This window comes from Corvus kubaryi, unplaced genomic scaffold, assembly GCF_017639235.1.
Source record: "Corvus kubaryi isolate FWS band 111438036 unplaced genomic scaffold, C.kubaryi_AGA036_p1.0 70, whole genome shotgun sequence".
In the NCBI taxonomy this organism is placed as follows: Eukaryota; Metazoa; Chordata; class Aves; order Passeriformes; family Corvidae; genus Corvus; species Corvus kubaryi.
The window spans coordinates 645704-669664 of NW_024582058.1; the positions used below are offsets into that span (position 1 = coordinate 645704).

At 38.1% G+C, this 23961-nt stretch overlaps 1 protein-coding gene across 10 annotated transcripts in view; it reads right to left on the reverse strand.

Moving 5' to 3' along the window:
• MACROD2 (mono-ADP ribosylhydrolase 2) overlaps positions 1–23961 on the reverse strand; it is an 877989-nt gene that overhangs the window by 270431 nt on the left and 583597 nt on the right. For all 10 annotated transcript variants that reach the window (XM_042049286.1, XM_042049290.1, XM_042049291.1 and 7 more), the window contains one exon: positions 1725–1798. In XM_042049286.1, coding sequence (XP_041905220.1) covers positions 1725–1798 — 74 coding nt within the window. The remainder of the gene's footprint in view (positions 1–1724; positions 1799–23961) is intronic.

The window sequence follows — 23961 nt, forward strand, 5'->3', positions numbered from 1 at the left end:
CCTCGAAATGTATCTTGACGGAGACCTAATACTCCACTTCCTTCGAAAATCAACAAAAACTCTGGGGGACCAGCTCTGAATCACCATAATCAATATGGCGATATGATTTCCACTAATTGCACCACCCGTATGTCTTCAAGTGCATCAAACAGCGTGAGACCACAGGTTGGTGAGGCTAGGATTCAGGACGTCAGGAAGACAACATATAAGACAACTATGAGCTGTAATCGTCCAAATTGAAAAAACAGCTGTGGTGTGAGATCAGTAGGATAACTTTAAGCAATTGCTTTAGGATAGCCTGGGCTACTTTCACTGTCCAACATTATAAACTACAGCTACTTATTTAAAAGTAATTCTGGTTAAACTGGAGTTTGTGAGGACCAAGGCAGGAGATGTCTATACAATACAGACTCAGCTTTTGAGGAAGAAAAGCTTATTTCTGAAGGAGAAACCAAAACCAAACCTTTTAGCCTATTTTTTAAATTATGTGATAAAAATTAAGCTAGGAGAAATTATAAGATGGTAAGCAGCACAAACATATTGGTTTTAGCCTTACACGCCAAGGTAAAAATTACAAACAGACAAGATCCCAAAAATAAAAGTTTAGGGCTAAGCTCATGAGATTGAGGCATTAACAGTGTTAATGAAGCCTGTCCATCCAAAACTCCTGCTTCACTGCTCAGATTTCTAGCTGTGGGAAGCAACTGTGACAGCAGCGAAAGCCAAAGCAACCAGCGCTACAAAAAAATCAGTGTCCAAACAGGTATGCACTCCTTAGTGCACTTCCAGGTTTGAAAACCTCAATGTATCACTCAAATCTCAACATATTACTTCCTTTCAATTCAAATTTGGCAAAAACCCCAAACCAAGCCACATAAACCCACTAAATTCATACCCTGATCAGATATCAGATTCTTGGGAAAAAATAGGCTCCCTGAATATATTGCTAGAGGAAAAATACTACTAATTATGTCCCTGTATGCAGTGCTTCTCCACTGGATGCTTTGTTCAATGTTTTCAGACAAAATGCTGAACAACTTTAACTGTCTGAAATCTGCTGGCTGTCGTCATAAGGAAACAGGCAGACTGTTAGTTTAAGACTTGATTATTTTATTTGATTTGCCACTTCTTCACCGCACTTCTCCAATCCAACACTAGGAACACAAAGCACTTTTTGTCTTGTACAAATAACCACTGTTGCCACTGGATGACCAGTACTACTAAAAATTCACATATTTAGTGTTTCTGGGAAAATGAACACTTAACAGTAAGCAAACAAAAAAAAAAAAAAAAATAGAAAATAGAATCCTACAGCTCTTTACTGTAAAGTGACCTCTGGAACACCACTGACCTTTGTGGCCATTTCCACTGACAACTGGTATACGTATTTCCTTTCCAGGAATCTCTTCATTATTATCCAAAAACTCTGACACTCAGAAACAGCTTAGGAAAAGAATAGTCTTCTGCTTTGCCAGGAAAGATTACAATGTACAGGAAATGCACAGTATGGTTTCAAACAAAGGTATTTCTTTTGAACTCTAGTATAGCTTTTAGATATAAAAATCTTCCCTTGGCTATATTGTCCTGACCTGACTTCACTGGTCTTAAGAATAAATAATAAAAGACTGCAAGGCTCAAGCCTATGTTTACTCTTTTCACAGTTTTGGAGTCAAAGACGATAACCTTAAACAGAAATTTGAAAAAAAATTTATTTTATTCCATACCTCATTGTGATTCTTGCTTAACCATTCCTTAATAGTGTTAAGGGCAATGATGGCAGCAGGCTCATTTGGAAAACCTAAAAAGAGAAGAAATGAGAGATAAATAAAAGGCATATATTTCTTTTATACTTAAGAAAACAAAAATCTGGGCTTTTTTTCTCCCTATTCTTTAAAATATTTTAGAACTACATTTGGTCAACTCCCTTCTTCACAGATTTGTATAAAGATTTTAGGTAACATCAGTTACATTTTTCCCCAGCTAAATAAATTGAAAATAGGCCTAACAATGCTTTATTGGACTTTTTTTTTACTTGACTCTAGTTAAGAAAGGTCCACTGCTCAAGAAAAGAAGAAACAATAGAGAGCTATACATGTGTCATTCTAGGCAGGCAACTATTCAATACATATATCACAGTAACAAATACTAGGCTTACATTTCATGGCAGCAAGAAAAATTCAGACATTTCCTAAGGCATAAGGGCTTTCTTAAGGCTTTCTTTCTTTAATCCATCTGTCAGCAAAACTATGCCACACTATGACCCCAGTGCCATAGGCCTTATAAAGAGAGGGATGTTTGAGTTGGAAATCTTTCAATTTATGACCTAAATCATAACAAACAACTTTGGAAATTAAAGAATTCATGAAGCATAAGCATATGAACTTAAGGCCTTATGTTGCATGATATATTAGCAATAGTAACTCCCCCCAGCAGTAAACAGTATCAAAAATCTTTCCACGGATACAGACTTTTTGCTTTGATGGTTTCTACCTATCAAATCCAAGGATGCTTTCATTACTTAGGCACCTTAATTTAATTTTCCTTTAAATTCCTAACTTCGGGGCAGCAAATCATTTCTGTGAGGATTTAAAAACAGAACCTCATAAGCTGTATGAATCGCTCTCAGTAGGTTAGATTAATAGATCAGGCTTTGAAAAGGTGGAGCTGCAGGCACAGTGGACAAGCAAGCAAGAGGGTTAGAGTCACGAAATTTGGCATACAGCTATGTAGATACAGCCTTTCTTACATCATACATCACCCTTGCACCATAAACTGAAACACAGATACTGCAAAAAATTACAAATTTTTAGCTTTTTGACTTATATCTTCTTTAACCCTTTTTCAGAACTTGTGCAATGCAAGATTACAAAAAAAACCCCAAACCAAACCAAAATACCTCCACTGAATTACATTCCCAAAACATCCCTCCCTGTAAATTGACTCTGCAAAGATTTGCTCCAGCAGCATGTGTACTATTTTGAAATGACAGATGACAACCATTCATCAAGAAAAGCAAGTAAAATAGTCAATTTTGGATAATACCAACATTTAGCATGTGCTTCCTTTGAATACATTTCTCAATAAAGCACATTTTAACATTTCTAAAAACATACTTACCAAGTCCAAGATAAAAAATTAGGTTAGACCCTACAAATGTTACTGTGGATACTTCTGTTGCTGCTGGGAAAATATATTCTTATAACATTTAATAATGCTGCTGATACCATCAAGGCGTATGTCTCATGGCACCAACTAATGACCACTAGCAAAACCCAAAGCGGGGACTTCCAATAGCCTCATTTTCATAATATAAAATAACAGAGCTCTAAGCAGACCATCTGCTCAAATTAGTAATATTCTAGCTAACAAACTGGGACTTTTTCACATAGAAATTGCATACCCTGAGTGCGGTAGCTCTGCCCAGACATAAAATGAACACCATGCACAAAGACAAATGTGTATTTCAGACAACTGATATACTATTGTTTATGCACTGAATGGTTTATTTTCAGAACAATTCTCCCTCCATCAAGATTAACTTTTCAGGCTTGTTTTTCACTTCCTTGCAGCAGAGTAGTTGGCCAAAACGGTGATAAAGCACTGGGGATTGTACAGAATCTCTCCATAAATTGTACACTACTTAGAAACTGCTGCCATACTAACCAGTCTTAAATAGAACTTTATCTAGAAAACTGGTGTTCGATTACTCCTCAGTCACCACAATGTAAAGGAAACAGATCAGCAACCTAAATAAACAGACTTGAATTCCGTGTACGATTTCAGAAAATCTGTTGAAATCCATCAGAGACTTTTATGATTACCTATCCCCCAAACAGAATCATCTAATTAGCATTTTACACACATTTCTGTTAATTTTAAGGAAAGGATTATCTTACTGACTATGCAGAAGCAGGATGGAATTAGCCTCCTGTTGCAAACCCTGCACCAGCACAAAAGCCCCTGTGTCTCTGATTCTCAAACAGAAAAACAGTTTTGTTTATAGGACTGGGTGAAAGGAAGATAAAGCGAGATGGGATCTTTTAAAACATGTTTTTGCATTGTTTTTATCTCTAACCTACATTTGCCTGCCATAACAGTTCTGGTCTGCTCCCATCTGCACCCCCATCCCCCCTTTCCCCCTTTCAGCGAGAAAGCAATCTCAGGAAGCACGTGGGAATCAAATTACTTGAGAGAAATGAGCTCGAGAAGCCTCACAGTTAACTGACTGCTGGAGCAGCAGCTCAGGCAATTCTGGCTAAAGGCTCAATTTCACAAAAGATAAAACAGGTAAAGTAATGAGTGACACTCGGCCGTGTTACTGCAGTGAGTGCTCCTCCAGCATACTGAAAAGAACAAGGGCACATAAAAGCACACATTGGCCATGAGGTACAGCACTTCACTGGGTTTATCTGCCTGGAGAAAAAGGGAGGGTTGGCGAGTGGTATGTCATGGACAGGTGTGTGGTGAAGTGCACCTACCCACACACAGGTATCTAACTTGGACTGAGCTTTCTACATCCTCCACTGCCACAGTGAACACCGTGGCAACATACCCAGCTATATCACAAAAACAGCGCAGGCTGTGTCTGGTTCCTGAAGAGCTGCTTCAGCAAATGAGAATTTTACTGCCACCATCTGCATTTTTCAGTGCCAGCTGATCACATCTCACCATCCATTACCAGGATCCCAACTTCTCAAGTACAGCAAAATACTGGATGTGAGCAGCCACTCCTCTAGTGCCCCTCTGAGTTCAGGAGCTGTCCTTTACAGCACACCTTTCATCATTACAGCTGATGGCACAGAGGGTGCAAGCCTGCTAAGTCAGTAGGAACAAGAGTGTGCATGCTGCTACCATCACATAAAGTACACCTCATCTGAACTCTACTGCTTTTGGTATGTCTTTGCACAGATACTACCCACAGTGAAAGCCTAGGGAAGCTTTGAGAGGTCTTCAAACTTATGAGCTTCTGCAACTCTTTCTAGGGCTTTACCAACTTACTCTTGGAAATTGTAACCCTGACCTGTGAAATGGCTGGCAAAGCAAGCTCTAGGCTGAGTCCTTGCAGTCATCACGGCAATAATTTTCCTGCAAAGTCATGATAAGATATGGCAGAATTATTCTGAAGTATCTGATATGAAATAAATGTGCTGTTTTAGGGAGAAGAGTGTGGAGGAGAACTAAGATAGTAACTAGAGATACACACTGACATTCCCATTACATTTTGTATTTATTCCCTGGAACATAACTGGTAAGAACATAAGTCCCCCTGTTTCATCAATGTAGAGAAAATATGCAATGAATTCCCTATTGTTAGACACCCTTTTGTAAATGCTCAGTATTTTGTGCTTGGGGGATTCAGCAGAGAAACATTTACTCAATTGTGAATGTCTGTTACTCTTTGCCTAATTTATCTGTGCAGTATCAGAAAAACGTACACCAGTAGTTTATAGAAACATAGACTATTCTGAGTTGAAACATACCCACAAGGATCATAAGAGTCCAGCTCCTGGCCCTGCACAATGTTCTTCAAAGCATAACAGTGCAACAAGGATTTTGTGACACAAAACTAACAGAAGTCTATTTCAGGGACTCCCAAACTATGTGGAGATTCTGGCAGGTTTATCTGCCTCTTTTACTGTGCTTGATCCAATCTCACTAAAAATGTCTAACTTACAATCAGGTAATGCCACCTCTCCATGAAAAGCCCATTAACAAAACACAGGTATTAAGTAATCAAACTTTAATATGATCTATCTGAGGATTAAGATAACATTGTAATGGGAGGGCTATAATACTAACAAGCAAATGTCAATCCAGAAAATCACTTCAGTAGCTATAGGGATAAGTGTTATAATTTGTCAGTTTAACTGAGATGCCTAATGTTTTCTGTAAATCAACTCATCCTGATAAAAAAAAGGTCTGTATCTTTTTTTTATTTTTGTTAGCACAGCCTAAGTGCTGGGCAGGTTTTTATTCATTTAAAACATGTTCCCTTCTCTATGGATTCTAAAAGGCTTGTCACAGGCTTAATATTCTTATTTGCCAGTTTTAATGGTTTCATTTTGAAGCAAATCATGAAAGGAACCAAATGCACATAAACACAAATAATAATTATGTGTTTTCATATTTTCTCAGAAAAATATCTACACTGGCATATTTGTGCATATATCAAGATGTAACAGTTTGCAGACTGTTCCTGTGTGCTAAAATCAACCCTGAGTCCCATGGCTTAATCAACAAGACTGTTAAAATGGAAAAACTTCCATGTTTTAAGTTTATAAATTTGTCAATATGTTTATAAATATATAAATGATGCTCTTCAAATAGTAGCTTGTCACATTTTTAAACTGTGGGACTGTATTGAAGGCTGTCTCTGCAGCCAGTACGACAGGGTATCTCTACCATGCATCAAGTACTTGCTGTGTGGGAATCATCAGCACCAGATGGCATGGAATATAAAGATGTTTTAAAGAAAAGAAGAATGGGAAAGAAGAGGGGGGGAAAGAAGAGAAAAAGGGTTCCAAGCATTTATTCCATACATGTTCTGAAATCCAGTATTGGTACTATAAATACCTTCTGAATCACAACAGACACATAAATAACTGCGCTTCATTAGGGCCATGTGGGCTAAGGCCAGCTATTGACAACACAGATGATAGTGCTTATGACAATAAAAGAGAACAAATGAGATGCACAGCCCAGCATGCCTGAGGTAGGGTTAACTCAATACATCCACTTGTCCTTCAGCTGTGAAATAAGCAGCATAATCTTGCAACTGATCCCATATAATCATCTTGTCAAAGATGTATTTTAGTAGTCAAAATGAATTCACTCATGCTAGGTTGATTCCCATTACTATGGTAAATCCGTTCTGTTTGGAAGCAGAGATGATAGTATTCTACCAAAAAGCTTATTGTGTTGCTATTCTTGAGCTTTTTTCTTTTTTCTCTCACTCTTCTTTCCTTTTTTTTTTTTTTTAATAACCATTGTCACATAGTGATTGGACAAACAAGCTAAGTTCCTACCTTGATCATTTCTGTGGACACTGATAACCTGGAAAGAAAATACCCTCATTTGGATCAGCTACGTTGAAGACTAAACAGATGAGCCATGAATCTTCTGCTAAATAACCTACCTTGCCTTATTGAGCTCATTCAGCCAGAGAAAACCTTATTTGCTGTCCACTCAAAAAGTAACTCTAAGAAAGACAGTGAAATTAAGTACTGTGAAAAGCCAGTAACCTTTCTGTTACCCCGAGGAACAAAGTTGCTCCAATTCACTGTATCCTTTGTGGACTGTGCTACAGTAATTAATTATCATTCATGTAAAACAAAAAGGGGAAATAAGAAATTTTAAAAATGCATAAACAAAACATTATTCTGAAGAAATTGTTATATGCTACTCGATTCCTCCCAAGAAACGTACAGACCTTTACATTTTCCTCGAGTGAAAAAATTCAGCAGCAACAGAAAACTACGTGCAGTTCCTGAAGAATGATTTCCACTTGCATTCAACTGACATGACAGATGCAGCTGGTAGAAGGTGGTTAATAAAGAATCTTGAAAGAACTTCTCTCCTCTGATACAGTGACACAGAGCTGGTAGAGAACTGAAATAAGGGAGAGCCTTTCTTCAGCCATCAAAGTGCATTGGGTAGCACAGGGATCCTTGGTTAAGTCAGTCAGGGTCAATGTTGGCAACAGGGAACATGATGAAATTCAAGCAAGCCAGTGAAGTCAAGACAAGTTGCAGGTTAAGATACATGGACCCTCTGGTAACAGGGCTTGCTCAGCCTTGGCTTGTCAGAAAACGTGCCCAGTGTCTGCTGTCTGACAGGGGCCTCTCGTCTCATCAGCACAACTCACCTGCACCATCTACAACTCAGGTGCTTTTCTATTGTATGCCTGGGCTCAGCTTAAGGCTGTGGCTGAAAGAAGTCAGTTGCCAAAAGGTGGCTAAGATGCAAGACAAACAATGTCACTGCTGTTTTCTCTGAAACACACAGTGTCAGACCATGCTTCACTTCACACTCTGCCATGTTGATATCATTGGAAAAATACCTGCCATATAATTGTGTTAAAAGTGTCAGCTGAACAGAGATATACACTGTAATTATGTAGGTCATGGGAGCATAGGCTTGCACCAATAAGCCTAAAGACTCCACTGAAGAAAAATGAGATTTCAAGTTTACTGAGTTGTTTGATATTAACTAGCATTGGAGGGGGGAAGAAGTTTTAGTGAAAATGCATTTACACTTGGACTACTGAGGAGGAACACAGTTCCCCTATGAGAACCTTGCTGCAGGAAGTATCATAATGCCATTCTGAAGGAGAGCTGCATGAGTGTAAGAATTTCACTTTTCTGCAGTAGTCAGTATACTTTTTTTATTAGAAGTCAAGGTTTTGGTTTCATTTTTCCATCATTTGTAAAGGACTATGCTTGCAGGGGGATCACATCATGGAGAAATGGATTCTCTAGCAGTCTTGTAAAAAAACCATAGAAAGGCATACTTGGAGACTCTGGGAAGCAAAACTGCTTTGTAGCTGTGCTGTTTTTACTGTGCTGTGTGCTGGAGCTCTTCTGTCTGTCAGGGAATTTCTAATGCCCAAGCAGAACATTAAGGCTTCAAGCTGAGCATAGTAGGGAAAAGATCAGAAAGACACCAGCGCAACAGTGAAAGAAAAAAGATCTCACTGCTCTGGCCATTAGCACACTCCCATGGTAAGAGAAAGCACACACAATGCAAATGCAAGTGGAAGATATACTCACGCAGGCAGTTTTGCAATTATAAAATCTACCTATGAGAGTGTATATGCAATGTCTGTGTAAATTACAGAGCTGTTTAAACACATGTATGCAGCTGTTCCTGAGCTCAAGCACATCATTCTCCTTTAAACACACTTTACACCATATCCAGAATTGCTATTCCAGAAACAAGCATTGTACAAAGAAATGTTAATTGAAAGACATTTCAAAGTGTACATGAGCTTCCTAATACAGAGTATTTAATCTTCTATTTAGCCATATATAGCAAGCAAGTCGGGTTTTAGGGTGGCAACATAATACAGCCAAAGTAATTTGAAACAAAGTGTAAAGCACTAGTCAGCTGTGAAATCTCCCATCATACACTGAATTGCACAGCAATGGGATATTGGCTTCAGTGTAGCTACAATTCCAACAAGGTTAAATATTTATTCTACCCACTGATTTAAATAAAAATGCCTTGTTGTTCTCAAGTGAAGCGAAGTGTAAGGAATCAATCCTACCTTCCCAAACTGTCTTGCTAATGCCACAGGAGATAAAACCCAACCAAACCAACCCCCACGCACCCACACACTCTGAATTCCACTTGAAACTGTTACTTTCTCTTGAAAAGTGTGGTCCGGGGCAGTGGTAACCTCAGCCTGCACTGACACTATCCCAGGCCCTCCTTGACACACACTCTCTCTAAGCACCAAGGGATGATCTGTTTTGCAGTGGGAGTAAAGTAATGATTCTGTACCTTGCCAAGCCCTGTTCCTCATGGCATTTTGCTATTGATTGCAGGCTCTAACTGAAGGCTCATCTGAAGCAGAGATATTCTTGATGTGCCACTCCTTATTGAGTCTCTGATGTCTACTAATACATCTGCCACTACAGGCTGGGCAGGGGGAGAAGAGGTAGGAATTGCCATGAGAGGCTCACTCTTCTTGCTGACAGGATCTTTGTGCCCACAGTGGGAACCAGGAGAATGCACAGAAGAGCAGCAGATTGAGGTGGAGGAAGAGGACAAGAGGGAGGGAGCATGCAACCTTTCGCTGCAAGACAGGGAGTAGGATTTGGGGGGGAAGGGCTGAATGTGAGAGACAATATCAGGGCTGCTGGCTTTGCTGGAGCTCTCAGTACTTTGACTCAAATAGGCAGCACACTGTGACAGGAGTTACAAGAACTTGGAGAAACACATGTATGAAATGGACATGAGCCACCACGGCAAAATGAAGGGAGATGGCAGCATAGAAAGTCTGAGAAACTTCAGAGGAATCAAACATACATAAGCAATAGTGAAAAAAATACAAAGTCGCATAAAGAACACAGACAGTGTTGCCAGCCCAGCTCTAGCCTTTAAATCACTTCCACCATGTTCAATTGCTCTAACAGATGCAACCCAAAGACCTACCTCGGTTATCTAAAACCAAGAGTATTTGGGGAAGGCCATCCATGCACAGGAACAAACAAAGAACAAACAAAACTATCTGACATTATTTCTACTGAAGTACTGTTCGTATCTCCTGTCCAAGTGAAATCAAAGATTTCCTAAGAGCACATAATCAGCTGAAACAATATATACTTACTCCTCGTGAAAGGAAAAAAAATAGGAAATAAAGATGTTCTATTATCTTTTTTCCCAAAAGATATATCAGAAGAAAGTTATAGGGCAGGTTGGGTGAAAAAGCAAGATACTGTGCCTGGAACATTTAATCTACTTAGTTTAGTCTTTTTAACAAATACATTATTGATTCTTGGTTTGTCTTTATTATTCACATTGTGGATTTTTTTCCATTCTTGCCTCAGGCAGCAATAAACCACACCAGCAGCTATTGTATTCAGGAAATCTACAACAGCTCAAAACTAAAATATTTCCATCCAATCTGGAGTTCAAAAATGCCAGCGCACTTGGGAGGAACAGAGAGGGTGTGCACTCTAAATTTGATGCTTAATGGCTTGTTCTTCGCTGTACAGAAAGGGACTTCATGCTACCTGACCACACACTACATGTACGCTGCTTAAACAAGTGCTTGTGCAAGTTGTTGGACTTGAAGCATCATTGCACTACCTCAACAATTTTCTGAAGTAATTTTTTAAGAGGAAGCATTTTTTCCCCTTGCCCAGATGCTGCTTAATTTCTGTAGTAGTCATTTGCCTGGCAAGAGGTCAGCACCATATATCCTTCTCTTTGTCCTGCAAGGGTCACAATGTGCCTTATTTGATTTTATGCTCCTGTATGTATCAGCAACCAGCCAATCTACTCTATTTATCATCATTTCAGGATGTATCGCAGCAACAACTTTGTCAAGAAAAACTACATGGAAGCTACCAGCACCTCTTCAACCTTCCTCCCAATGCTGCACCAAAAAAACTTTTTGCATCTTCTGAGATTACAGCAGTATACACAACAGATGAAATGTTATTAGAAAGATTTTTAAGGATTGGAAAAAAGGGAAAAACTGGACTAAAGCAAAAGTAAGGAAAAATTGAAATTTAAAACTCTAATTTCAGCAAACCTGCCTTAGGTTACAAAACTGGTTACAAGAGTGCATTACACACTTACGCTGCTCTTTGCAAAACCTCAAATGCTAAAGGGTATAAAAAAACCATTAATGGGTAAAATATAAAAATATCCTTATCTCTTGGAACACCCTCACCATCGCACTTTTGACTAACAATCTCCCCAAGGAGCAGTTGCTTTTTAAGCCCAATACTGATAGTTGATCAACAAAATAACCCAGATCTCATCAGATTCTTCAGCATTTCAAAAGATCACAGCATTAACTGTAAAACAAGTATTTGTTAAAAATACAATTTCTCCAATCTCTAATTTGCATTTCACTCAAAATCATGCATTTATTGAGCCTTGCATTCTTCAATCAAAAAGAAAATTAAATAGCCACTTAAGGCACTTCCAATTCCAGAAATGCAAATCCAATTTAGTCTTGATATGAACTTTAGGTCTTATTGACACTTGTTTTAAATAGCATATTCAACATGCATTCTGGTAAGTGTCAGTGTATTGTTGGGGTTTTTAAAATTTATTTTTAAATCATTAGATGAGCAACCATGTTCTCCTTTAGTAAGGAATGGGATTTCCTAGAGTTCAGAAAGGTTTAACAAACATCAACATTTCTGGTTAGACCAACAGCAGTAAATCCAGCCTTAAAGTAAAATGATTTAATTTTGTAAGATGCCACTCTTCAGAGGGAAACCAAAAGCCCAAACACACGTTTTTCAAATAATTTTGAACAATATTCAAACTGAAACAGGGGAAAAAGCAATGACAGAGCAAATGACAATTACTGTAGTCCGAAGAAATGTCCAGATTTGAAGCGAAGGAACTGATGCTATGATTGGTCAGATCAAGCAGCAAAAGATTTGAAAGACTAAGAAATCTCTTTTGTCCAACAATGCAGTACAAATAAGAAGTTGATCTGGACAATTTAAATGTAAATTTCTTACCACCTGTCAGACAACTGAGATTTAAAGACCTCCACTTCAAAACCCAGGCACCTCCAAACCTAGTCTTAAAGTGAAAATTGACCTCCCACCTCAATTTCCTTGTAAATGGGGCCATGTGGCACTAAAGAGGTTGTTCGTTCCAGCATTTTATTAAATTTAGGCTATGTGTATGGTTGGCATGAGATGACCCACACTACGCCTGGGGAAAACCACCCTTTCAAGGCAGGTCCATGCCACAGTTAAACACAACTAATCCTCTCGGAAACATGACATCCCAGGAAGATTAGCAGATGGGATATGGAAAAGCATTAAATGCATTGCATAGAGAAACCTCATTGATTGTTAAGCAATGAGGCAAATGAGGGAAAAGAGAAGATTTTTAATTGGGGGATACATAAAAAGAAATTGTGTCAATTCAATAGAGTTTGTTACATAATCAAAAATAATGTAAGCCTTAGGGAACAGCTTTAGCCAATGTGATTTCAATTAAATTTATCAAAACATCCTTGCTATATGTACAATTACACTCAATATAGTTCGCTTTATCATGACAGCTGCACATCTCCAGATTGTGAAAAATACCACTGCAATATTGAGTTGGGTTGGGATTATTTCAGTGAATTATTGATATGCAGACACCAGCCTCCACAGCTCAGTCTTCCTCACATCTCTGGGAACAGAAATCAGTAAAAAAAAGCTCTCAAAACTGCACAAAGGAGGGAAAGTTGTATGTATGTATCAACGTATGGGTCAAAATCAAGAAAGGGCAAAACAGTACCTGGGAGTGAGGGGTAAAAAAAAGTGAGAAACAGCTCTGCAAGCTCCCCTTGCAGGAGGTGGGAGAAGATCTGGGAGTGAGGGGGTGATGTTGAGCGTGGGAAAGATGGGGTTCAGGGGAGACCTTTGCCTCTCACTAGGTAAATCTATTTTAAGTGACAACACATTAAATTAATTTTCCCCAAGTCAGGAATGTTTTGCCCATTATGGTACTTGGCAAGTCACCTCCCTGTCTTCATCTTGGTGCACAAATTTTTTCATCTTGTTTTTGTCCCTGTCCTGCGGAGGAGGAGTAAAAGTAAGCAAGTGGCCAGGTGGGGCATCTGGCAGCAAACATCAAGCCACCATACAGATTCCAACCACAGATTCCTTTTCCATAAAATATTCTACCTATTCTACTTTTTTTTTCACCAAAACACACAACTTGAAAGCCTGCAAAAAAAAAAAAAAAGCCACAATCACATGCAGAAAAACCATAAGAAAGGAAGGGAATGGAAAATTAAGGCATGAGAGTACTTGTGCTGGTGAGATCAACATAAGGTACTTGGGGACACATACACCAATTCTAGTTAGACATTTCCAGTTAGATTTACAAAACTAAGAGATCATCATTCTACAAAATCATGGTTGTGTTTTATAGATTAATTGCTAAAGAAAGGACTCCCAAAACAAAGCAGGAAAACTCACAGTTCTGATGAGTCAAACCCAATGAGATCAATACCTATGTTTATGTGAATTATACATATTTATATATGAACTTTGCAAAATAATCTCATGCAGGTTGGTGCTGATACAAATAAAACCTGCTGAACTTACAGTAACTACCAGGAGACAGAAAAAGAAGAACATACTCAAAGTCTGTGGTGTTATGCTGCTGAAAGTCTGAAGATTATTATTTAAAAATATTACAGAAAGGAAAGGTGCACTTGCTATATAAACCATTTAAGAATAAGTAAATAAATCATACTAGCACATACTAATCAATCTATGTTGAAACCACCATATAACCAGCACCCAGTATTTAACTTAAAAGTATTCTAGGAACACAGGAATAAAGTGGTGGGCATCCAAATGAAAGAAGGACCTCTAAAATTCAGAAAGGTTAAAGAAGAAGGATTTGTATTCCTCAGAAAATAGGAGATTACAATTAAACCTCTATGAAACAAATTAATTTGAAGAAACCAGAAGACTAATTGCTGCAGGTTATCTGAGTTCATGCAAACACCAAAAGAAGGGAACTGAAGTCAAATTAAGACATCCCCTCTCCAGCAGGAATTTGGAAAAAAATCCTCTAAACATCTTGAAAGAGCAGGAAGGTGGAAAAAAATGTTAGCAGTCAGACAAACTTTTGCAAACAGTTTAAAAACTGCTTAGAACACATTTGAAAGAGCTGGTGTGCAATAACAGAGCCAAGGGAGAAAACAATGAATGTGTGAGCTTCTGGGACATTCCTTGTGCTAAAATTTTAACATCAGTCTTGTTTCTTATGACTTCCCATCAAATTCCACATCTTTCTCATGTGCTGCATGGGATAATACCACCAGAAACACACCAAAAAGACTTGATGCTTCTAAAGGATTGAAGTACTTTTGAAAATCCAGTAGACAAATAAAAAGGCCCACAAATCAGTTTGAACAAAGCAAGTTCAGAGCATGGAAAAACATTACCTTCTAAATCCAGTTTTAACAAATGAAGGTGCTACTGCCACATCCTTGTCCCCCAGGAGTTACTCCATGCTCAGACCTGCTAGATGCAACATATGTGTGGACATCCTTTGCTTTGGGCCAAATCAGTGGGTTAGACTGGATTCAACATCTTCAGTCTAGGTGGTTTTTCACCGAGCAATGCTTTTTGGAATTGAAATGGTTTGGCTAGGAGGCGGACTGAGAGACCTGAGGAGACCATGAGTCTTGGGGCAGCTGTGGGCTGAGCATCCTCACAGCAGGTGGAACTGGAGTAGCCAAAGAGTGCTTAGATAGGGTTGTCTAGGAGTTTGATGGTGGTGGGTTTGGCGGTTTTTGATAAAACAAAGTGTCTTTTAAATAACTGCATCTAACATGTGCTAATGTGATGACACTGTCTTAAGTGCTGAACATTATAGACAGATAATCCAGGATTGGATTGAAGCCCACGATTATCTTCTAGTGTTTACCCTGTGGATATTTAGATTTGTTGTGAAGGAAGAGAAAGAGAGCTTCATCATCAGTCTTGACATTTTTGAGGAAGAGAGGAGCCTTACAATTTAGAGATCCACAGACATTAATGTATTTAGTAGGCAGTGACAACAATAAGCAATAAATACAGAGTAACCTAAGTAGCATGGATCATACATTAAAAGTTACAAAATTAAGGCTACACATGAAATTCAGGCAGAACCATTTTGTTTAGTAAGTAGAAAATCAATGAAATATGTTGACAGTAAGTCATAAAAACAAATAATAAAAACAAGTAGATTAAAAAAAACTGCGGAGGTAAGGGAAAATTTAAGACATCAAGAATGATAAAACATGGAGCCAAGGCTGAAATGCATTCAGGACAAATATCAAGGTGACCTCTTCCTAGCTTTGATACCACGGAACTTCAATAATTTGTGAAAATTGGTCTTGGTTAGCAAACGCAATTTGTTATCAAATGCAATTTTTTAAAAGCAGATAATTTCTTGAAATCATATGTAATTTAAACTTAATATATGTTTATGAACTTCAAACCTATGTTTTATTGGCATTAGTGCTGATGGAGAAATGTTTCTATTTATTCCTTTTCAGAAAATGCTCAGCTTAGTTAAGGTCAGCATAAATGCCATGTAATCAACATGGGAAACACAGAAGAAGGTCAACGACTAGGAAAGAGAATCTTGAAAACATGAAACAAGTTAAGAAAGTATTTGGAAGCTAATTCTTTACTATCAAATGCCTCACATTCCACAGCCAAAACATCACTGACTGCCCTTAGTAAGACAATTTTGAACATGCTGGCATTATTAAAGAAATACAAGGGCAGAGTAGTTACATATTCCCATATCACTTGTGCACACTCTTGGCCACCCAAGAGGGTACCCAATGAGGGTAACTACAGTCACTGCTTCTGATTACCTATAGCCAATAAAATGGTGTCAACAACACCAAGCTACACAATTGAGAGATGGGTATAAGGTTCCATAACATGAAATCCTCATTATGAATAACACAGAAGCATTGCCAATATGCATTCTCATTACCTGAATCATGGCTAGCAGCTCTGATTAGAAGGGAGATTTGAATCTTACATCTTTTTTTGGGAAGGGCCTACTATATATCAGTAGTTCACCACTGAAAACTAGTAAATTGTAACTCATAATGTTGGTAGCAAAATACAACAGAAGATTTCTAGAGCACTGACTGGCATGGCCAGCATGTAAATAACATCACTTGTTTCTTCTATATTGTTTTTAGTACTGTGAAAAATGTATCAGCTTTTCCTTCCTTTCTCACTTTGTAAACTAGGCCAAAAGGGAAAGAACCATCATCTCTTAATTAAGCAGTGCCAGCTTAGCAACAGAATTATTCTCTACTCTCATTCCTAAAGACAGGAAAAAAAACACCCTGAAAACCAAACCAAACCCAGAAGGCTACAACCAACCAGCAAATACAGCTCAAAATGTCATTGGACATGTTCCTAATGGCACCAGGCTAAAAAATATGTTCTGGCCTCCTAACAGTCAGCTATAGCATGTTTACTGCTACAACAAAAATAATGGTTAAAAACCTATCAGTGGCAGAATGTTTAGCACCTATTACAGACACGAGTGTAACTACCTAATGGTAATTAAGGGCATAAGAGAATGATTAATGTTCTGAATCCATAAAACTGCATCGGTGTGGAAGCTATTATGATTGCACTGTCTGCAGCTCACAGCCTACACTGGGCAATTTACGGTGAAAAGCATTCTGCATAAAACGGATACTCCATTTTTCCAACACTGGATAATGAGCTGGTACATAAAGCTGAAACTATGCACCTCACACTGGTCACCACTTGAACAGTCGATTTACTCTCATCCTGAGGATGCACTTGTTTTTCTTAATTTTAAGTTCTACATATTCCTATTCTGTATTTTTCTCATCAAAACGCCAAACACTTCACGTGGCATCTTTTGTAATTTAGAAATATGTTTTTCTTCGTCAGAACTAAGAAACAAGAAAATGGATACAGAAAATACTGTACTGGGTGGTAGCTAGAACAATGTGCTGACATTTATATTGGCTCTTATTTAGCTCAGGGGTTTTTGAACCAGGTCTTCCCCATGCAGAAGTGGCACAATTATTCACATTGAATAGCACCTTCCTCAGTGAGTGACCTGGAAGTGCTACTAAATTGGACTAAGCAACCCAAAATTTGGTTTGTAACAGAAACAAGTCACAATGTGTGATGAATGATTATATTTTCTATATGGGATACTCCCTGAAAATGAAGGTTTAGTGTTCGTATTCCAGAGAGAAATCAAACAGAAGGGGGCAAAAAGTCTTCCACTGCCACAGCATCACACACAATAAGTTATTACCCTTTAAATAGTATTACACAGTATTTCTGTAAAAGGGTTCTTTCAAACATCACAGAGAGAAGGGAAAAAAAATGATATGCTGCATTGTCCAAAACTAAATTGGAAAAGAATACATACAGATTATCATCTAGTAACATATAGGAAAGCAAGTACTTTCATTCTCTTACATATAAGTAATATACTGAAAGGAATAAAAGAGGTACACAAATCGTTTATAAATCAGACTTTAAAGTAATGTCCTTTTCAAGGGGCTAGATACTCTTTCAAGAAAAAGTAAGATGAAGTCTTCCCTGCCCAAATCAAATATTTTTAAAAAGGTACCATACTTTGGACAAGATTTCTCCTCTGCTGAGCTCAATGCAGTTATTCAAAGTGAATAGGGTCAATTACAAAAAACCACATTTATTTCTCTCAGTGCAACGGAATATTTCACAGCTGGCGCAAATCACCGTAGCTTCTCTGAAACCAATGTGCTCTAGCATGAAGTCAGCTGCTTCCATTTCAGTTACCAGATGAAAACCTAAAACCATAGCCATAGATAGAATAAAGAACATTATTAAGTAAAGAACATTACTATGAGTAGGCCAGTTAAAAGAGTCCCATATTCCTAATATAACCCTAGAAGCCACACAGCTGCCGCGCAATTCCAAAAACTAGATAAGAAGAAAGAAGAAAATAAGCAAACATCTACCGAAAGTTCCCAAGTTCTCTACATAACTGTCAGAGTAAATAATTTTCTTTAGGCTGCTACTGCTTTCCTTTCCACCTGGAACCAGCTTACCTCCTGTCCCCTGGAACAAAATCAGAGCCTATCTGAAGCTACAGCTGCGCAGACTTGCCGGCAGTAACAACAGAATCATAGAATGGCTTGTGTTGGAAGGCACCCTAATATAATCTAAACTTCAACCTCAAATTTTTGCTGTCTTTTTCAGTAGCCATAACACATCCAGCCAAACCAAGGAGTCATTTTGGTTCCCATGGGATCAGACACAAAATCACTCCACAAACACAATTTAGGTTGTTCTCTCTTTAAACCAGGATCTTGTAAGCCACTGTGACTTTTCCTCCTCAGAACTAATCCAGGAGCTCCCTGTCCCACCTCAGTGATGGATGAGGTGTTGGGATGCTCTCAGTAACCTCTATCACACCCACCAAACCCTCTGACTGAGAGCGAACAGTTTGTTTATGGGCGGTGCTGGTGACAAGCACACCAACAAGTCCCCTCATTCAGTCAAATGGGAGAATTGAAGGATTAGTCTGTCATGCCAGTACAGGGCCTCATTTTTCTTCTGTGCTACGTGGGTCATCCCCCTTCCCGCAGCCTGTATTTGATTGTGATTAATTCATCAAGGCTGGCTATAGCATGGAAATGAAGAAATGGATTGCTAATTAGAGTTATCTTCTCAGAGAACACCCCTTGAACTGGTCCTTTTCTGCAGTAGTGACAGCTCAGAAATAAACCAAATGCAGCTCTATTGAGCAGAAGCCTGACTTAAAGTGTATTTTAAAGCAGAAGGTGACTTCCCCCTGCCCAAACCAGCTCTTCAGTGTAAATTACTGACTTCTATCCTGTCTGCCTGGCAGGTACACAAAGAGCCCGTCCACATTTGTTTTCATAGTTACTTTGTTAATATGCACCAAATTTCTGACTTAACACTCTTCAACAAGAAGGTGCACATTTGTTTCTGCGTGCCTCACCCTGAATAAACCTGAAGGGGAATTTAATATGTATACAATTACTGCCAAGTAAACAAACCTAGCAATGATTCTACTCTGCACAGAAGCTCTGGAAAGGATTCGAACTTCTTCCCCAACAGTACTCACAGAAAGGTAAATTCTGACTCTTGCTGCATTTTCTCTGCAATAAGCCTCATGTGTTCTTACAGGCTGTGTAATATTTCATTGATACAGGCAACTAGCTTAAATTGAATAATCAGATTCTGATAGATTAGTCAAACAGGAAACAATTCCATAACAACCTGATATTTTATTAACAATTATAAATATGGAATTTGAGAAATAACACTTCAGTCCTGGCAACGCATGCATGCAATTTGTTTTATTCACTGATACAACCACCAGCAAGTTACTTGAGTTGCATAAATTCAAAGTATGTGTACAAATCTAACTTTTTATTACCTCAGAAATTACCAGTTAAAAAAAAAATCCTTTCTTCTGGAAAAAAAAAAAAATCAGACCATTGTAATAGATGCTTCCTTCCATTGTTGTAATTCACAGTATTTTATACTATTTTCTGGTGCATCACACCTTGAGACAAAAGACAGGTTAACATTTTGCCAACATGTGCGGCACACAACAACTCTAAATGCATTCCCAAGACAAAAAGGAATAACTCAGCCTCTTCCAGGCCCAAGGTGGCCTTCCATTAACCCAGCTGCCAACACAATCTGCGGTGTGCAGAGCTGCAGAATACATCTTATAAACAGGATTTTGGCTTAGAAACAGGATTAGTCATTCACTACACAGAATCATCCAGCTCTGCTATTCTGCCTCAGTGGCAGTTGCCCTTTCCAGTGATATATGGCAGCATTCCTATTTAACAAAGACGCAGGACAAAGGACAATACAGTGAATGACCCTCAGAGCCAGAGACACCTTTAGCTTGACTTTCAGGTACTTTGATGATAGCAAGCCTATTCTGTCGATCTTTTCTTTCATTTCAGGAGAAAGATATTTGCCCTAACAGCAACACATTTTTACCTTTCACAAGCCACCTAAAAGCCTCCATATTATCACACACATTTCTTCTGAACTTCTTGAAGTGACCAAAGTTAAGAATGAGAGATGACCTTGGTAGTGTAAATTTATGTATATGGCGACTTTCAGTGTTTGTACTGGAGTAGTATTAAGTATTAAGTAAGTATCCAACACTGACTAGGACCATTACAATAGATATTGCATAAATAAACAATAAGAGGCAAAGTCTGCTATGGAGAATAAAAAGTAGGACAAATAAGGCCCAACACCACAATATTTTGTGGCCAGACCACGACAGAACTATCCCTCCACACTAAAAAATAAGGTAATAATGAGAAAGAGAAGCTGTTTTCCTGAGGCATTTACTATCTAATGCAGTTGCAGAAGTTCAAAAAGATACCAAAGGTCGACACCTTTTTGGTAAAACTATTTGATGTACATGACGCCACAAATATTATTCCTACTCAACTTTAGTGTGTCAGGGCTTTTAAAAGCTCTACAAGGACACATAGATAAACGCTTGTACTACTATTCTGTCCTCACAGAATGAGTTTTAAGCTCTGAGTGGGAGTCAACTGAATACACACAGAGTCACAGGATACCTCAGGCTGAAAGGGAACCATGAGGATTATTGAGTCAGACTCTGCTCCTCACAGGACTACCTAAAATTAAATCATGGGACTAAGTGCATCATGTTCATCAGGCTTCATGGCAGCTTCCTTCTGTTTATTTTTGTAAACTCCAGATAAAACAACTGCATGGTATTAAAATGATTGTGGGTGATCATCTAGGAATAGAAATCTTGCCCTTGGCGAGCTTTTCTAGCTGCTAAAGTATACAGGACGTGTGTGGTATAACTAGGATTACATACAAGACTAGTTATGCCAGAGTGCACAGGTAAATGAAATCTGCCAAGTGCTAAGATGTGGGAAGGCATGAAAAAGATATTCTTATAATGACTATGTTTTCACACTACATCTAATCATGAATACGGTTAAAAGACACCCACAACAACATGGTAGAATTCACTAATGAATTGGGCTCCAAGTTAAGTTTTAGACACATACTCTCTCCTGGGGCAAGGGGCAAGATTACATCAAAGAAAAAATTAGGATAGCAATAACTGGGCCTTTTACCAAGAAATATTTTATACTTCACGTATCATCTTAATGTAATGTCTCTAGGATGAGGTCCGTATAGCTTTATTTTCTTACTCCAATTCATTTCTTAATAAATTAGCTTCAAAGAGCTTAAGTTTTTCTGGAGTGTAAAGCCACAGAACAAACACATCAGATTATCTTGTTGACATCAGCCAGGAAAATTTAGAAAAGAGAATAAGTGATTCTGTTGGTATACAAAAAAATAGTTTTAACTTTCATCATGGTAATTAAGACATTCCTAATTCTTTGAATAGAAAAAGATAAATATGAAAGCAAATAATATATCTGGCCAGCTGAAGCCCTGTTTATGATTTCTGCATTATGCTTTCTGAATACCAGAGAACTTTTCCAACTTATTTATGCTTTAAAGGATAGTTACCCAATTAAAAAAAAAAATACAAAAAGTGAAAGGAAAAAGGGGAAAAGTGCCCAAAGCTCAACATGTCTTTGATGCCTTTGGAGATGTTCCCGGCTTTTCCTCAGCAGTCTGGAGATACCTATAGAGCTCATTGCAAAAGGAACTCCATGCTAGGAGCTTCAAGATGGAAAACACTATGAAATAAGAGCAAGAGAGCGCACAATTGTTTCTTGCGGAGTAGAACCCAGACAGTGAGGTTAAAGAGGGTGGGCAGCTGCAAGATTGAAGGGAGCAATTAATATAATAATACATATCTAATATAAATATGGATGAAATATAAATATATATAGATATAATTTTAAAAGGAAAAAGTAACTACATAGACTTTTATTTCTTCCTAAAGAGAACATAGAAAAGACTAAAAGTGAGGCCACGAGGCAACTGACTATTCAGTGATCAACAGTCTAAGTTTTCAAAGGGAAATTTTTAAGGACAGTCAGTAAATGCCATTTGAATGAAGGACAGGATTTGTCCTCTAGTGTTCAGGGGAAATGCTGCAAACTGGACCAGTCAGCAAGACCTTCAGAATAGATAAAATTCTAGATAGTCAAACTACATTATCCATAAAAAGCCAATTTCCACTGAAAAAGAGAGATTATTAAGTCTCTTGTCTGGAGTCAAGTTAGAGCTTCTTCTTGCTAAATACATCATATGAATGTTAATTTTAGACTGCTGAGAGCTCATTGATTTACACTTCCCTGTAATAATTTTTTTAGTATTTAAATTATGGGAAGACACCAATTAGTATCATGGACACCTCACTGTCTGAAATAAGAACACTGTTAAATAATGCATGCAACAAATTTTCATACAAGTAGTAATTAGATTTCTAGGATTACGTGAATATTATAATAGCAATTTCATAGCTGTTACCATTATTAATTTTAATAATAATCTATTTAACCAGTGATCAGTCCCAAAAGAAGCATCAAAGAATGAATTCTCATATATCTTCATTTTCTCTAACACATTATGCCAATTATGGAGCAAATAACAAAATGCAATTAACTCCCAGTGAGTTACAAAAAAGGTCTTTTAAAACCACACAGTGTCAAAAAAGTTGATGTGGTCTGCATTGAGGGATGAGGAGTTACTGATCAAGTTAAAAAATTACCTTAGTTATGAAAATCTTATTAATAGGAACTTTCCTTATGTGACCTACTGGATTGGGAATTTTTATCACAAAGAATTTATATGATAATATTCATTTTCTGGGATAACCTCAACTGACATCACAATATCCAAATCCTGATGATCACATAAGCCTCAGGCCTTTTTAATGGTGACAGGAACTCAAAGCACCAGACTGGAGATAAATACAAAACTACTTCATAGTTACTTATTACACATTTGTGTATAGTGGCTCTGAAAAATTTATAGCTAACTCCTTCCTTGGAAAGATGACAGTGCAACCCTTATTAGAATTGCTCATTAAAGGAACATCTATCCCAGAAATGAAATGCCAACAGGAAAATGAGAAGAAACAGATGAGAAAGATAGAAATAGACGGCCTCAACCTTTAACCCTGTGTCAGGAATTTATGCTGCCTTTGAAAACATTTGGTTTAGTCTTCTGACTCAGATTTTCAGAGGGCTTTTATAATCCTTTAGTAGAACACCTGCCGGTTAATCCCTTGTTATAATCTACCTTGGATCACCTCATAGAGAAGAGCTGATGGATATGCTCCCAGCCCTCTGTGGCAGGATGAATCACTCTTTGGACCCTGAGCAGGATACACTGGGGGTCAGGACAGTGGTGACACCAGCTGGCACACGACCAAAGGACCTCCTCCCCCAAATCTAAAGCAGACCAGAGGATCTGTGCTCCCTCCCTGCATCCACCCTTGAGAACGGATTATATGCTTCTATTTCCTATACACACAGCCTAGTTTACTCTATTTTTTTTTTCTTTTAAGACTCCCCTTTCACAACATGTAACAAATAAAACCGTTCAATGTTCTGCTCATGACCAGGCCAGAAGCTACAGCTAAGCCTCTCCACAGCAAGAAATTTTATTATTTAGCATTATTATCCTCTTCCGGTGCATTTGTTAAATAAATAGTTTTTATCTTTTTCACTTTCCTTCGAAGAAAATTTATTTTTTCCCTGAACCTGGTGGGGTGAGGGTGGTTGTAACCTGC